The sequence below is a fragment of the Bidens hawaiensis genome, unplaced genomic scaffold (genome assembly GCF_021521415.1).
Source record: "Bidens hawaiensis isolate Kalapana, Puna unplaced genomic scaffold, B.hawaiensis_p1.1 tig00011271_1, whole genome shotgun sequence".
NCBI lineage: Eukaryota > Viridiplantae > Streptophyta > Magnoliopsida > Asterales > Asteraceae > Bidens > Bidens hawaiensis.
The window spans coordinates 461,007-479,177 of record NW_027491878.1 but is presented as its reverse complement, the minus strand read 5'-3'; the positions used below and the strand labels follow the sequence as shown (position 1 = coordinate 479,177).

Genomic DNA, 18,171 nt, shown 5'->3' with positions numbered 1-18,171 from the left:
TGGGTCCAGAACTGCTCCTTCCCGCACCACTCTGGAATGCGGTTGCATCCACGCCTGCATGAAGACAAGATATTAAAAACAATGGCGGAAAGAAATGCGAGAATGATAAAAAGTATACTTACGGGTTTTCTTAATCTTGAAAGTTCTGACGAGCGGGGATGAACCCGATGGAACTGGCCTCTTCGCGCCAACCACCGTCGTAGAACTTGGTTGCTCGGAGGTGACAACTGTCTCAACCTCCGAGACAATTGTCTCACCACCACCAGGGTTCCTCGCCGCCCCCTCGCTTTCAGACTCAGAGTCAGACTGATCTCCTAGGTCGACGGTGGAGATAACCTTCGCCTTGCCCTTCACGGCGGCAGCTTTCTTCTTCCTCACGAAGACAGGCCCATCTGTGGATTCCTCATCAGAAGATGACAAAATTAGAGGAACTCTAGCAGAAGTCTGAGCATGCAGAGGGCGAGGATTAAAGAATCCCTTACCTGGCCGCGTGGCGCTCAGAATCTCATGGCCCGGCGGGTAGACCTCCACGAACCGATCCGCCGTCTGCTCCAGGATGGGCAACTCGTTCTCGTCAAGATCACGAGTACCCAGCCGAGCGGGACCACCACTCTCCCGCGGTTTCAGAAGTGATTGTAAGTTGTTCCCCTCTGAAAATAAAAGACAAAGCAATGGTTAGAATAAAAACACTAAATTGGCAAATAAGACGGAGCATACCGTAAGGGATAGAGTTCAAACCGTATTCGAGGACGATGGGTATCTGCGGCGTCTCTGCCCCGGCATCCTTCCATACCCGGCTCATCCCGAGCATCACCATCCCAGACTCCGCAAAGCGGTAAACCGGAGTCTGGATCCGGAGATCTTGGTAAACCATTCCGCCTCCTGGTAGTTGGAGGCGTGAAGGTTGGGGAGTGCTCTCCCGTTCTTGAATGTCATCGCAATAGGGACGACACGGGCAGAGATATAGAAGAACTCCCGTTTCCAAGATCGAAGACTGCGCTCGGTAGCACAGATCTTCAAACCCTTGATCCGAGTGACCAAGGTGTACCAGCCTTGGATGCACCTCCAAGAGTAGAAGGTCATCAGGCGGTCGACGCGGGGCTCAACACCCAGAATGTGGCACACCCATTCAAAATGGCGGATCTTAGCGATCGCCATTGGGTGTACCTCCGTCAAGTGTACACCGTGTTTCTCCAAAACACGGTATACAAACTTCGTCAATGGGAATCTGAGATTCCCATATATGAAGAATGCGGCATATACCCCTATCTTGCCCTTGGGTGCATTATACACCGTCTGGTGAGGCTCTGGAAACTCAGGCTCGAAGGGCTCGAGCATGAACTTCTTGACGATGTAGTGATACAAATTGACAGAAAGAGCACACTGGCACTCGCCAGCAGTACTCTTGTCGTACTTGTCAGACGCGGACATCGGGTTCTCAGGGTACACGTCGGACTCTTCGGCAGTAACCTCAGGATCGTGAACGGAAGACATGTTTTAAGGCAGGAAAGAGAACGATTTCAGGAGAATGCTCGACAGAAAAGTTAAGAGTATTCGCCGGAAATCGCTTAGAATAAGAGTGAAGTGAAGGTGTGAATTGAAATGCACCCTCTCCCCCCTTTATATACTCATCGCAATGAATGCGATGAATTTAATGCGGAGAGAGGAAGCGCAGGTGCAATGAAATGGCGACACGTAGAAAGCGCAAGATGGCAACAGCTGTCGACAGGACGCGTGCCGTAAAATTCGCGCCCACGCGCCCAGAAACTCGTGCCCACGCGCCTGAAAAAGCGTCTGGAATGACCATATACTGTCACGTCGCCATAACTTCCTGCACATCCTGAACTGTCAGAAGAAACCGTCGGAAGACGCTAACGTCCCTTCAACAGTTTGGACTGTTCTTATCATTTCACCAACTCTTCAAATTTCAAAAAGATTCAAAAAGATTCAAAAATAAGAGGGAATATACCCCCCCACCTTGGGAAGCAAAAAACCATAAGACAAGTGCGGGTACAGTGTCAAGGCGAAACCCTTCACATACTTAGCACTTGAAGGGAATTGAAGCCAAGAAGGATCTTGTGGGCCATGCTTGCGGAAAGGGAAATAACACCTCCGCATGGCGGGAACGTTGACAGTTAGATTGTTTGAAACTTCAAGGTGGAATTGGTAGTTTAACATAACTGATCACTATGTCCAAAACTACCAAAACCTCGTGAAGAGTCTATACAAGTGAAATTCAATGCTCCCGACTTGCGAAGAGGTTAAACACCTACCCGCATCATAACCAAAGATCAGGCAGAAAAGTCGGGAATTTCTGCAAGTGACATTAGGAAAACCGCGGGAAGAATCCCCACGGAAAACCTTAAAAAACAAAAACCTCTTTAAAACCCCTTGCTTAAAGTCCAAAAGTTCACCTCACTTATTAACAATTCATGAGAAGAACAATGGACTGGGGGGACTTGAAGAGGTAGGTCCCCGCAAGACCCAGTTGGACCCGCAAGACACCTTGAAGAGGTACGTCTGCGCAAAGACTAACTGGTCCCGCAGGACCGACCATGCTCAAAGATGAAGACCTTACACGCAGTATGCCAGCTGTTCCCGCAGGAAAGCCTCCCTTGGTACAGTACCCTACCTGTTCCCGCAGCTGTGGGTACATACCAAGATGGAAGGCTACCAGCACTAACGGTAAGGCTACACGCATAAGGCACTAACTCTTAATACTTCAGCAATGTCACCCGAAGAAGGAATGAGCAAGGCGGGAATATTCCCGCCCAAAAGAGCCAGTCCGTACGCTTCTGGAAGATCTTTTGTACTATACCTGCCAAGGTATTGACAAAATAGACAAGATCTGACCAAAGCAGCCCATGAACCAATCACAGGGTGACAGCTCACCGACAATAGTACGAGGAGGTGCACGCTCCAGTACAAAATGTCACTGTCAGCCACTGCCTACCCACCAACCCCCATCGTGGCACGTACATAGCCCGTAGTTGGTGGAAAAGGAATAGTATACAGCCGGCCATGTCACTATCAGCCGCTGCCTACCCACCAACTCCCATCGTGGCACGTACATAGCCTGTAGTTGGTGGAAAAGGAATATTATACAGCTGCCGTACCTGCTTGGAAACCTACCTTCGGCTATAAATACCCCAACACCTTGGAACGGTATCATCATCATATATCATCCCATATTATCTTCACTAGCTATTTCTCTTAATATACACTTATATTCAGAGCAATCTAGTCTGATTCTCACGCCGGAGGGTGGTCATAAGGAGGAACCCCCCCCCCTTCTCAGTGACGAGCTCACGGTGTCTGTTTTGCAGGTCAAGAAGAATAACCATCTTTGCCGGACCTAACCCTCGTGGGAAACATTTACTTAACCCTAAGATTATTCATAATCTGCCGGGGTCGCTTAGTGTTTCTTCATGTAACATCTTCTAAAAGTCAATACATCACCCCACAGTTACATTAGGGGCTCACAAAGACTTGGCTCCTTTGTATTGAAGTTACCCGTCTTAATCACATGATTTTTTTCCGTTTTATCAGATGATATCGGTCTCGTATTAATACTGAATTTTTAAAAAATAAAATGGGTATCAAATTTTGTGTTGCATCTATCGGTTACAAAATGTTCATCTCTATACTATACCAGTACCATATTTGAAAATACGGATACTGGATTTTTGAAAAGTGAGTACTGAATCTATCGGTATTTGGTACCAAATGCCCATCCCTTTCTCATAGTCTACATTTGTGAAGGTTTACTACCATGCAGTATTTTCTCGTTTTTTCTTCATCTCTCCTTCATATCAGGCCACAATGAGTTGTATATTGTTGTTTAAATAGTCATGTTTTGAATCTCGCTTGTCAAATGCTCGTTCGAAATCAACTCGGTTGTTAATGAGCCAAACCAAGTTCGATTCAGTTTGTAAACGAGTCAAGACCGAGCTAGCCTGGCTTGGCTCCAATTGGCTTACTCGCTTGATGAGAGTATGAGACTTGAAATAGGCATGTATTATGAATTAGAGTTTTTCGTTGTTTTAGTTTTTTTAATGTTGTGTTAGATGTTGGGTACTTAGGCTACATATTGGAAGTTTTTTAATGTTGTGTTAGATGTTGGATACTTAGGCTACATATTGGACTAGTAACTTCGTATGTATGTAATTAGAGAGTGAGCTAATGGAGTTTTGTCGGGGAAAGAAAGGGGATCACTTAACTCAAACACTAATATTTGGGCTCGCCATGGTATCAAACATGATATGTCTTTGGTAGAATCTCTTAGAATTTCGAGCATCCATTGATATACTAGACGAGCTATGTCATTAAATTGTTCATGTTCGAAGGATGACCTTCATAAATTATGTTTCATAACTAAGTTAACAAGTGATTGAAAAAACAAATTTAAGATAGTACTATATATTATCAAGTAAAATTGTTATTGAAAAGAAGAAGAAAAACAACTTACACCTATTGTATGTTAGTTTATTTGGGAGTATAATTCTAACTAACATTTGACATTTCAAAAGGTTTAGAAAGTAAACAGATAAGTCAAAAGAGTTTAGATAATTATACCTCATATGTTGTTGTATATTCTATTCCAAAATTGATTACTTACGAGATAATTATTTTAATAAATATGACATATGAATATTAGGTATACATGTCATGTGAGAATGACATTCATATGGGCTGCAAACTTGTTGAATAAGCAAAATTGTCAATTTGCAAATCTTTTTTGCTTTTAGAACGTTTTCAAAGGTTTATTGTCACGGATCAAAGATTAAAGGCTTCTAGTTTAGCAGTTATATACACCTAGGTGAGAAAGTATTTCTTACTAAATGTTTTGAGAAAAAGTTATGAACTATGTATCATATTCATTAATTAGTTCATAAAGTTTTTGGTTTGAGAAATATTATGATTCCTATGAAATAAAATACCACACGTGGAAATCGGTTTGAGCTATAAACTCTTCATGTTTTAAACGATTAGAAAATAGACATACGAATATACGATCGTTGCTATCCTGATTGAACGAGTGTTGATGGTTTGTTTCTAACGACCACCTTGTTAACTATTTTTAGATTTTAATTGTTGATTTGTTGGGCTAAAGATATGTTGATTGGGCTAAAAATTTGTTGGTTAGAAACTTAAAATGTTTGTTGATTGGGCTAAAAATTTAAAGGTAATTATTTTAATTCTTTATATACATAAATTTCATCTTCTTATGTGTTAATTTCGCACTCTTGCCTAAGCAACAGCCCATCCTTGCACTACCTTCTAGTCGGCCGTGGTGGCGTTCCATATCGGTCAAACAGGGCACGTCAATGGTCTGCTTCACTTTCTTACAGCCTTGATATATCGGATGGTCTAGTTAAGTGTGTTCTGTATAAATCTTTCTTTATGTATACGCTCAAATTTAAAACCTTTCGTATTCCTTTGGATAAAGTATAAATTGTTCACTATTAATTTAATGGATGGTACATGAATTTACTCTAATGAGGTATTCAGAATATCTTATTGATTTAGATTTTAGAATAGTAGGAACAACCGAACAAGTAATAAATGTAAATGTGTTAGAGGTGGATTTCGATGTAAACACATACAAATGAAATGATCAAAAAAGTCTAATGGAGCATATAATCTAGCAATAAATCAGTATTTCAAATGGTCAAAATTTATATTAGTCTTTAGAACTGGTCTAATTGGTGTCAATAAATAAAATAACTAAAAACAATTTTTTAATCTGCCGAATTATCTGTGAATTGGCTTAAAGACAAGTGTTCACATATTTGTTACATCATTATGTTAAAAGGTTATATCATTACTCTAATAGCCAATTTTATAATTTATTAACTTATGTTGTTGAGAAAATATCGGTTTGGTTTGTTGGTTGAAACGTGACTTGTTTATTTTTATCACTTCTTTATTACAACTAGAGTAGTATTTTAAATAGGGAAATATACACGACGTAACAAGATGGATTACAAATTAAAAACAATAGATGTTTTACTCAATATGATTAAAAACTTAATTAAATTAAGCTTTGACCATAACAAGTTAGAATAAACCTTGGAAGAGGTCAATATTGGCAATTCGGCAATGACCCTAAGTCTAATCATATATATGGGATTGATCAACGAATTCTCACTCCACGCAAAAACAAGATACGAAATTAACACTTACCCCTTGGGGTTTACATGTTACTATCCACTAATAGTTTTGAGCTTATTCAGTAATATTACTTTGTTCTAGATGTGTTTAATGTTTCAGTTTGATATTCCGGTTGTGCGTAACAACTTTGTAAACGCTATAAATCAAATTTAATGTGGGAGAGAGAGAAAATTGTGTAAACAAAAACGAGAAGAGAGAAAGAGAGACATAAATGTATAAGTGTGTAATCTTTTAATTATGTCGAGCAATGCTAACATGTTACATATCATCCTTGCGTAAAGAGCTATATGGTATGCTTGAATACATCGATACACACATTATTTCACTCGTTATAAGTTTCATATTAAGCAAACTAAATTGATTTTGATCCAAAGCATTATAGACACGTATATTAAATGAATCACGCTAAACGAAGCCATCCCTCATCTAAATTCACGCCATCAAGCAACCGTCTATAAAAATTCAAACCGCTATTTTGATCAGAACCGTCGTTTGAAAAATATCCGAATGTCCATTCGGACTATACGGGTGTCAAACTTTGAAAATTATTGGCCAAAATAGTCGTTTGGTCAATATCCGGATGTCCATTTTGACAATATGGGTATCAAATTTCGAAAGCTATTGGTTAAATTGTTTGTTTGACCAATATTCAGACAATTGTTTAACCTATATGAAATTTAATGTCAAAAGATATGTGTATAACAATATAGCTTTTTTTTATTTATTTTTCTTCTTATTATTTTTAAATTTTTTTAAGTACAATGGTTGATTTGAGACTTTACTATTTACATACACGCATTTGCTTAATTCAATGCCTACTTTTTCTCACATATATACACAAAAAACTTCTAACCAAATGTACAAATCAAATCCTTCAAACAACACACACACATAGACACATGGAAGACCCCGAGAGCCAAACAACCCGGCTCACACAACCCGGTCCAAGAAGCCACGACCAACAACCATACACAACCACCATGACACCATACAAACACCACCACCAAGAAACCAACAAAACCCTCGTCTACATCCTCTCCACCATCGTCATCATCTCCTCCATCCTCCTCCTCCTCTCCTCCATCTTCCTCCGCGTCGAAAACCCGAAACTCCGCCTCCACACCCTCTCCATCCAAACCTTCCAACTCTCCACCACAAACTCAACCACTTCACTCAACATCACCATGTCAACCAACCTAACACTCAACAACCGTAACTTCGGCCGCTACGTGTTTGAAAACTGCAACATGGTGTTGTTGTATGGGAATGATACGATCGGTGGTGGACTTATATCTAGCGGACGAGTTGGCGTGAAGAGGACGGCATCAATTGGTGTTGTGTTGCGAGTTAGTTATGGGAATTTAACTGTTGGTAATACCACGGATGTCATGGAGATTGTTAGTTATGCGAGGATGACGGGTAGAGTTCACGTTACGAAGCTTGTTGATCGTCGAAGAACGATTGAGATGAATTGTACGATTAGTTTGAATTCGACGAGCCGGTCGTTTATTAGTTCGCAGTGTAGTTGAGATTCGTTGAGGATCGTGTATGTGTATGGTTAACGGGTGATTCTTTCTTTTTTTTCCTTTGCGGACATGTGTAGGTTGTATGTAAACTGTACTGTATACACCAATTATACAATAACAATTTTGTAATTCAGCGAGATGGTTAATTCGCGCTTTCATAGTGAGGAACGTGTTTTATATGCGTTCTTTATAGTTCCTAATCCAGGTATTACATAAAAAGTTACATTAGCAAATCAAAATTTTAAAATTTTATCGGTTTTGATGCTCTCCTGGTAGCAAAAGAAATTGAATATACAAAAATATATATTGTAAAACGTGTATGTTTCGTTGTTTTTAACATGTAGTGATGTAACCGTTCAAACTCGCGCTATCAAATCTGTGTGCTGCGATGGGAAACAAAGAAATGATTAAAACCCCAGAAATTATAAGGTGTTTGGATCAATTTAATTTTAGATACGTTAGTTGATTAAAAATATAAAGAAGAGAAAATAAGAATAAAAATAAAATTATGAAAAATTCATAAAAAATTATAAAAAAAGAAGGAAAAAAAAGAAAGAAAAGGATTTGAGTGTTTTGTGACAAAGCTTGAAACTTTCGTGACAAATTTCTAGTCACAGAAGTATACTTTACCTCCTTTTTGGCTAATGGAGAGATAAAATCATATAATAGGCATTATATTAGTAGTTATAGCAATTGAAAAGTGAACTATATTCATTAAGTTTAGAAAGCATTATAAATATATATAGCGATATAAACTTTTTGAGTTTCGAAAATCGGTCTTTGAGGACGTGAACAACTTGCTCTCGCAACTACATAAAGATAAGTATTAAACTTTTACTAAATATGAAGCTAATGTATTAGAGAACACAAAGGTTGCAATCGTTTGAAGTCAAGTAGTGCATCATCAATATTAGACCTTGACATCAACGTTGTTTTCGGGTTACTGTAACTAGGACCGTGTCATAAATAGCGGTTTGAATTGTATAATCGGACTTTGAAAGTGACAACAAATTTGGGCTGGAGAATATTATATGGAAATTGCTTACTTATTAAAAGGGAAAGCACAATGTGAAATGTACACGGTGAAGTTTCTTTCAAAAGGTGTTTATAAAGCTAAAGCCTAAAAGGTTGCTTCTTTGAAAAGGTATTTGGAATAGCGTGTTGAGAGACATTGTTCGATTATGAAGATTATAGAATAGGAATAATAATTAAAAAGCAGTGTTTGATAGACCAAAATTATAAAAGTGAATATGATATCGATTATCGAATAAGCAGAATCTAAAATCGTTGTTTTAAGACAGTTTGTAGCGGAAGGGGAGAGTGAGAGACGACACATTCACTTGGCAGTGCTCATGATTTTGTATTTTTATATTTTTTGCGAGCGATCTCTTCTTCCTCTTCTCTTACAAATATGTAATCATGTCCTACGGACACGTCTTTTTGCATGGATGGTCGTTGCCCTCTCATTTCGCCAAGTTTATAGACATCTCTCTCTTCTACGTCACCCCATTGGCGCATCAAAGACGTCCCGTTGGAGATGGTCTAAATTTTCATTAACATTTATTTTTAAAAGTTACTAATTTGTCTAGATACAGTAATCTTAGTTTAAGTGTAGAGTTAAAGAAACATCCATGACATTCTAATCACTTACGTGTCATACGCGTTGTATGGTTATATGGGGTCTATGACTTCTTACACTGACACATAATACCGAAAAGGCGAAAATAATGTTTATACATCCCATATGGGATGGACTTCTTTCATATCATACGACCCATATGATGTGTTAGACTAACAATATATAAGTGATTGATATAATAACTCGTGCTATTTTTCAGCTACCAAAATACCCGTGTAGCAAATTTTCACTTGTTTCACTTCAATAATGATTCCATTAAATATTTTTTTAGTAAAATATCAATCATTTTGCAATAAATGGTTGTGTAAGACTTGTTTTAATAATTCATCTGAAAGGCACAAAACCCCTAATCTTGAAGGCACTAATATAAGGTGTATGAAAAACCAATGGTTATTTGAAAATACAAAATTCATACGGAATGAAATTTTGTAGAAAAGTAATGTGTTGTTTATAAACAACAAAATTGAAGGTTGTCTAAAAATAAATTCCATGTTTAATCTTCGTCCAAGAGAGAGCTGCCCATTGAAACCGGTTTAATATCCAAAACAGGTTCTTACATTGAAACTCGTCAAACCTAGAAACCGATTTGGGAGAAACTGGTTCGGTCTCGATCTGATGGATGTTTGTAACTGGTTTGAGAACTCCGCTAAAAGCAGTTAAAAACGATCCGATGTAGTTAAAAACCGGTTTTTGAACTAAATCGGTTCTGACTTGCTTTGAATTAATTTGATCCGGTTTGAACCCAAAATTGGTTATATACCCCTCTAGGGCTCTAGAACAATATGGTCAAGTGAACCAATAAACAAACGGGCTCCATAATCTGACCAAAAGCACATGTTCTAAATAAAAATATTCTGCTGTTAAAAATTGGTCGTAAATGGGCTACCCAGTATAACAAAACCCGGCCACATTATAGGCTCAAGTTATGGGCTTCAAAACTAAATTATATATAAACAATATTATAATTTCTAAATAAATTATATATTATATATCTATATTAAATTACAACTTTCTTAACCAAGATAGTTGTGGTTTAGAAATGGTGAGTTTGAGTTGTATGGACTGGATTGTGTTTTGTACTCATCCATCTAGATTACACTGTTATTTGGATGGCAATGCATGCTGCAACCATAACAGAGATCTGAGTCTCAAGTAGTTTAAGTTGCATTTTGAGTATTGGAAAAAAAAATTTGTCTAATTAATTTGTCATTTGAATGTTGCTTGATTGTTATCACAGGGGGGTTAGTGATATGCCTTAGAAGTTACTGTTTGTGATTGTGCATTTTGTAATGGCAACATGTTATTGTTTTGATCTTAATAAGCTTCATCTTTGCTACTATTCGACGTTGTTATTATAGTTCTTCCCATTTGATTGGCAGCCTGTTGTTTTGGCGTTCGTTGTGGTACCTATCATGCGGTTAGTTATGCATCCATTGCAGAAGTACTTGCTATTCTGCATCTTGCCGGGGCATTGGATTTGAACCTATCTTACATGTTTTGAAGTTGGTTATAATGTGTTGACGGAGTGTTTTCTTTCACCTGCCATTGCTTGGGGTGTATATATAGTACTGCAGCTCACAAATCCGGTCTGATGTATTCAACTTGGTACCTTAAACACCAAAATCATCTATGAATTTACATCATTTACGGTTTAAATTAATGCCTTTTTTACAACCTTTTATTAATATCATTTTCATTTGTGGGTAGTTGGGCATTGCATATATAATTATTGGCTTATAACGCTCAGGAAGCATGAAAACTATGATTGCTATGGGTGACAAAAGATGTATCGTACCGCGATTATATTGATTCGTTAGGTGCTTATGATTTCCATATTTAGTTGGGCCAACAAACTTGCGAATGCTTGGGTTCTTTTATAAAGGGTAAGTTGTAGTTATCTATTAGCTTTTTGGAGTTTTTAGTTTTTGATTCCTCTGTTCTTGATATTCATCGTTTTATATTGATGAGGGAAGTTTGGTGGGAAAGGATAATATGAGCCGTACAAACGAAAAGCTCAAAAATTTCATGTTTTTACACTTTGATGTTCATTTTTAGCATTTGTAAAGCCATAAAAGAAATTATCAATTTGTATCTGTTTTGCAGGTAAACTATGTATTAGGAGATAATCTAATGAAGATGGACACAGTATGACAAACTACTCAGAATTCATCACATAGGGTCCCTCGCTATAATCATTTGGGTGCAAAGGGCCGGAGATGATTACGGATCGATGTTTGTAAATTACCATCTTATGAGAAGAATGAGCATTCTTCTGAAATGCATAGAAGTTGGTTGGCACGAAAGGGAGCAAGAGCGGTCAAAGAACGAGCGGTCACGTTACTATTCAATGATTTCCAAGCTGACAAGTGAAATTATTTGGAGCATTATTTGGACACGAAGAGTCTTTGTGTTTTCGTAATATAACATTGTATATATTTTTTCGAACTTTACACCGTTGCGGCGGGTCTAAATGCTAGTTTTACGGCTAATTTGCAACAAGATTAAATTTCTTTCAATCTCTGATTATATTTATACAAAGTAAGGATATCAAAGTCAACAATACCTTTTTTACATGTCAATCACCACCCCTTTAGGGGTGTTAATGTGTTTTGTATTGGGCTCGAAAAATTCAAAAATTCGAATTAAGCTCGATTCTATTTCGGTAACTAAAATTCAAATCAAATATGAGCTTGTGAATTTCAGCTCTGAAGAGGTAGGTCCCAGCAGAGCCCAGTTGGACCCGCAAGACTCACCTTGAACAGGGACGTCTGCGCAACGACCAACTGCTCCTGCAGGACCCACCATGCTCAGAGAAAACCTTACGCGCAGTACGCCAGCTGTACCCGCAGGGAAAGCCTCCCAATGGTGAAGTACCCCGCCTGTTCCCGCAGTTGCGGATACAAGCCATCAGGGAAGGCTACCCGCACTAACAGCAAGGCTACACGCACATGGCACTAGCTACTTCAGTAGTCACATGAAGGAATGAGCAAGGCGGGAATACTCCCGCCTAAATGAGCCGGTCCGTATGCTTCTGGAAGATCTTTTGTACTATACCTACTAAGGTATGGGCAGAACAGACGATCTGACCAGAACAGCCCATGAACCAATTACAGGGTGACAGCTCACCGACAACAGTACGAGGAGGAGCACCCTCTAGTACTGTTTGTCATTATTAGCCGCTGCCTACTCACCAACCCTTACTATGGGACGTGCGCAGCCTACAGTTGGTGGAACAGTGCATAGCCGGCAGTAAAGGAACAGTGTACAGCCGACCTTGTTACTGTCGGCCGTAGTTTATCCACCAACCAGCATGGCCTGTGCGTAGTCCACTGTTGGGGGAACAGGAATACTATTCAGCCGGCTGTACCTTCTAGGAAACCTACATTCGGCTATAAATACTCCAACACCTTGGAATGGTAAGGACATCATCTGATATCTCATTCTTATCTAGCAATCTCTTAATATACACTTATATTCAGAGCAATCTAGTCTGATTCTCACGCCGGAGGGTGGTCACAAGGAGGAACCCCCCCCCCTTCTCAGTGACGAGCTTACGGTGTCTGTTTTGCAGGTCACCTGAAGAACAACCTTCTCTGCTAGACCTCATCCTCGTGGGAAACATTACTTAACCCCCAGATTATCCATAATCTGCCCCGGGTCACTTAGTGTTTCTTCATTGGCGCCATCCGTGCATAAAAGCTAGAACTAATTCTTAGTTTTTTCAAAATTTCTGAAGAAATGGTTAACGTTACTCCGGTCCCAAGGCCAGTAAGTGACCTAGAAACCCCGGTGACCACAACCCCAGCAACTGGGAACACCGGCGGTTATACAAATCTTACGAACACTACCCCGGTTACCCAAGCGGGGGCAAGTGCAGTAAATATTCCACTGGGGTTCACTGATGCCCAGTTGGAGAAACGAACGAGGGTCCCTCGCCAAACACTAGATCAAGTTAAGGCGTGGGCCGAAGCACGTCAGAAAGAGTTCCAAGCTGAGTTGGATGAACGCTTGCGTTCAGTTCAACAGGCTGACGAATTCGGCAGTACTCGCCATCTCAATATGAACAGTGAGTGCGAGTACTCAGACGATGAGCGGGAAGAATCCGATACCGACGCAAACCCTCGCCATAAGGCAAAAGGGAAGCGTAAGGAAACGGACTTCCAGCCGACAAGGAATTTTGGGGAAGCCTTTAAACCAACAAATGCGGAGAGAAACCCTAGTGACTTCTCCAAAACCTTTAGACCAATTGCTGCAAATGCAAGAAAGTCTAAGTTCGCAAGGGACATTGCGGAAGCAATCGCCCCGAGAAGTGCCAAACAAATGTCCAACATCGGCACTTATGATGGTCTATCCGACCCAGACGACCAATTGAACAGATTCATTGCGAAGGCAACCGTCAGTAACTGGACGGAACCCACGTGGTGTTATATGTTCCAGATGACTCTGGTTGGAGCGGCCAGGGCATGGTTCGAACCTCAACTTGGGCAGCCTTGGAACGGGCCTCGAGACGGGCCTGAACCTCAACTTCAAGGGCCTTGAACGCCTTCTCCTTCTCTGCAGCCGCGGCGGAGAGCCTCCTATTCTCCTCCCGGACAGCCCGCGCCTGAGCCACTTCTTGAATGCGAGCTGCTTTTAACTTGTCGTTTTCACGACAAAGCAGCTCGACGCGCGGCTGCATCCGGGCTAGGAGAACCCGAAGCTCATTGGTTAGCCTACCCTCCTGGTAGCTAGCCATGGCTTCCCCCAACGCACCACCGGGAGCTGCGTGACGAGCCCAATCCACGCACTCCACAGGGGTGCGAAGGGTTGTTCCTCGGCGGATGTTCCATCGTGGAACATACACTTCATTGGAATCCGACACTGCAAAAAACAAAAAGCAGTTAGGAAAAGATGATATATAAAAAAAAAATATATATATATAATAATAGGCCAAGAGAACCCTACGCACCTGTAGGGTCAATAACAGGCCGATAGCCGCCAAACCCGTCACCTGAACCCAAGGGAAATCCGTCCAAGAGGTCAGGTAGACGGGAAGGAGGCAGAGGTTGGCGAGAAGCCCCATGCATACCTGAAGGATCGGCCGTCGATGCCAATGACGGAGGAGGCATGGTGAAGTCCGCCGCGGTCGCCGTTGCAGAGTCCGCAGCAAAAGTAACTGCCGGCTCAGTGAAAGATGCTGTAAAAATGGCACTGACAGCCGGCGGTGATGTCATCACAGCTGGAACAGTTGGCTCAATGGATTGAGCAACTGAACCAGCGGAAGCAGGCGCAGCCACCTGGGTCGTCGCCTCAGGTAGGCTGACCAAGCCTACCGTCATGGGCGGGGGAGTACTCTTCCCTGCTCCACCCTGGAATGCGTCAACATCCACGCCTGCACAAAGAAAAGTATTAAAGATGGAAAACTATGAAGTTAAAAATAAAGTTTGTACTCACGGGTTTTCTTGAGCCTGAAAGTACGGACAGGCGGGGATGAACCCGATGGAGCCGGCCTCTTTGCGCCGCTCACCGTCGTCATCCGGGGCTCTCCGGAGGTGACAGTCGTCACAGCCTCCGGAGCGGTGGTCTTCTCACCACCGGGGTTCCCCGCCACCTCCTCGCTCTCTGCCTCTGAGTCAGACCGAGGCATTGGATCGGCAGTGGAGGCCTTCTCCTTCTCCTTCCCGCCGGCAGCCTTCTTCTTCCGCACCAACGGAGGACCATCTGCGGATTCCTCATCAGAACATACGATTAGAGGAATTCCAGCAGAGGTTTCAACATTGAGGGGTCGAGGGTTGAATAGCGCCTTACCTGGCCGCCTGGCGCTCAGGATCTCGTGGCCTAGCGGGTAGACCTCCACAAACCGATCCCTCGTTTGCTCCAAGATGGGCAACTCGTTCTCATTGAGAGCACGAGTACCCATCCGAGCGGGACCATCACTCTCCCGCGGCTGCAGGAGAGACTGCAAGTCGTTCCCCTCTGAAATAAACAGGAAAAAAGTTAGAAGAGATTCTAAATCAACAAAAAGAAACAGAGCATACCGTAAGGAGCAGAGTTCGAACCGTATTCGAGGACGATCGGGATCTTTCGCGCATCCGCATCCTTCCACACCCGGCTCATCCCGAGCATCACCATCCCGGACTCCGCAAACCGGTAAACCGGAGATTGGACCCGGGATATCTTCGAGAACCATTCCGCCTCCTGGTAGTTGGAGGCGTGAAGGCTTGGGAGAGCTTGCCCATTTTTAAATTTCATGGCAAGGGGGATGGCGCGAGCAGAGAGGTAGAAGAACTCCCTCTTCCACGAACGAAGACTGCGCTCGGTTGCGCAAATCTTCAAACCCTTGATTCGGGTTATCAGCGTATACCACCCCTGGATGCACCTCCAAGAGTAGAATGTCATCAGGCGGTCGACGAAGGGCTCAATGCCCAGAATCCGGCACACCCACTCGAAGTGGCGAATCTTCGCGATCGCCATCGGGTGCACCTCGGTCAGGTGCACACCGTGCCTCTCCAGGACACGGTACACAAACTTTGTCAATGGGAACCTAAGGTTCCCATAAACAAAGAATGCAGCATATACCCCGATCTTGCCTCTGGGGGCATCATACACCGTCTGATGGGGTTCAGGAAACTCAGGCTCGAGAGACTCGAGCATGAACTTCCTGACGATGTACTGGTACAGATCGACAGGCAGAGCACAATGGCACTCGCCAGCAGTACTCTTGTCATCGGTGAACACCCCAGCCTCCTGGGCTGTAGCTTCGAGATCGTGAGAAGACATCTTGCAAATGAAAGAAGAAAACGATTTCGAAAGAATGCTCGACTGAAAAGTTGAGTATTCGCCGGAAATCGCTTTGAAGATGAAGAGAAGTGAAAGTGTGGATTACAAAGAACCCTCTCCCCCTTTATATACTAATCGCAATTAATGCGATGAAATTAATGCGGAAGAGAGAGAAATCGAAGGTGCAATGAAACTATGACACGTGGCAAAAAGCAAGCTGGCAACAGCTGTTGAAAGGACGCGTACCATTAATTTCACGGCCACGCGCCCGAAAAATCGCGCCCACGCGCCTGAAAAGGCGTCTGGAATGACCATGTACTGTCACGTCACCATAACTTCCTGCACGTCCTGACACAGTCAGAAGAAACCGTCGCACGACGTTTCAGAGGTTTGGACTGTTCTTATCCTTTCACCAACTCTTCGAATTTCAAAAAAATTCAAAAAGATTCAAAAGTAAGTGGGAAAATACCCCTTACCTTGGCAACCAAGTAACCATAAGACGGGTGCGGGTACAGTGTCAAGGCAAAACCCTTCACACTTAGCACCCGCTGGGAATTGACGCCTGGAATACCTTGGAAGTAAAGTAACTGTAAGACGAGTGCGGGTACAGTGTCAAGGCAAAACCCTTCACATACTTAGCACTCTGCAGGGAATTCAAACCAAGAAGGATCTTCTGGGCCATGCTTGCGGAAACGGGAATAACATCCCCGCATGACGGGAACGTCGAGAACTATATTGTTTGAAACTCCAAGATGGAATTGGTGGTTTTAGCATAATTGATCAATATGTTGAAAACTACCAAAACCCCATGGAGAATCCACAAGTGGGACTCAACGCTCCTGACTTGCGAGGAGGTTACAAACCTACCCGCTTCATACCCAAAGATCAAGCTGAAAAGTCGGGAATTTCTGCGTGACATCAGGAAAACCGCGGGAAGAATCCCCACGGAAAACCTAAAAACTAAAAACCCTTTTCAAAACCCCTTGCTAAGTCCAAAAGTTCACCTCACTTATTAATAATTCATGAGAAGAACATTGGACTGGGGGGACTTGAAGAGGTAGGTCCCAGCAGAGCCCAGTTGGACCCGCAAGACTCACCTTGAACAGGGACGTCTGCGCAACGACCAACTGCTCCCGCAGGACCCACCATGCTCAGAGAAAACCTTACGCGCAGTACGCCAGCTGTACCCTCAGGGAAAGCCTCCCAATGGTGAAGTACCCCGCCTGTTCCCGCAGTTGCGGATACAAGCCATCAGGGAAGGCTACCCGCACTAACAGCAAGGCTACACGCACAAGGCACTAGCTACTTCAGTAGTCACATGAAGGAATGAGCAAGGCGGGAATACTCCCGCCTAAATGAGCCGGTCCGTATGCTTCTGGAAGATCTTTTGTACTATACCTATTAAGGTATGGGCAGAACAGACGACCTGACCAGAACAGCCCATGAACCAATCACAGGGTGACAGCTCACCGACAACAGTACGAGGAGGAGCACCCTCTAGTACTGTTTGTCATTATTACCCGCTGCCTACTCACCAACCCTTACTATGGGACGTGCGCAGCCTACAGTTGGTGGAACAGTGCATAGCCGGCAGTAAAGGAACAGTGTACAGCCGACCTTGTTACTGTCGGCCGTAGTCTATCCACCAACCAGCATGGCCTGTGCGTAGTCCACTGTTGGGGGAACATGAATACTATTCAGCCGGCTGTACCTTCTAGGAAACCTACCTTCGGCTATAAATACTCCAACACCTTGGAATGGTAAGGACATCATCTGATATCTCATTCTTATCTAGCAATCTCTTAATATACACTTATATTCAGAGCAATCTAGTCTGATTCTCACGCCGGAGGGTGGTCACAAGGAGGAACCCCCCCCCCCCTTCTCAGTGACGAGCTTACGGTGTCTGTTTTGCAGGTCACCTGAAGAACAACCTTCTCTGCTAGACCTCATCCTCGTGGGAAACATTACTTAACCCCCAGATTATCCATAATCTGCCCCGGGTCACTTAGTGTTTCTTCAAGCTCGATTCAGTTTGATATTTGAATTCAAGTAATGCATTATATATAGAGG

The 18,171-nt window shown here is 42.4% G+C and overlaps 1 protein-coding gene across 1 annotated transcript; it reads left to right on the top strand.

The window, feature by feature from the left end:
* The first annotated feature begins 6,923 nt into the window (after positions 1–6,923).
* LOC143537629 (late embryogenesis abundant protein At1g64065-like) lies at positions 6,924–7,833 on the top strand. Its single transcript, XM_077031356.1, has one exon. The coding sequence runs from the start codon at positions 6,936–6,938 to the stop codon at positions 7,701–7,703; it is 768 nt and encodes a 255-aa protein (XP_076887471.1). The 5' UTR covers positions 6,924–6,935; the 3' UTR covers positions 7,704–7,833.
* The last annotated feature ends 10,338 nt before the right edge of the window (positions 7,834–18,171 follow it).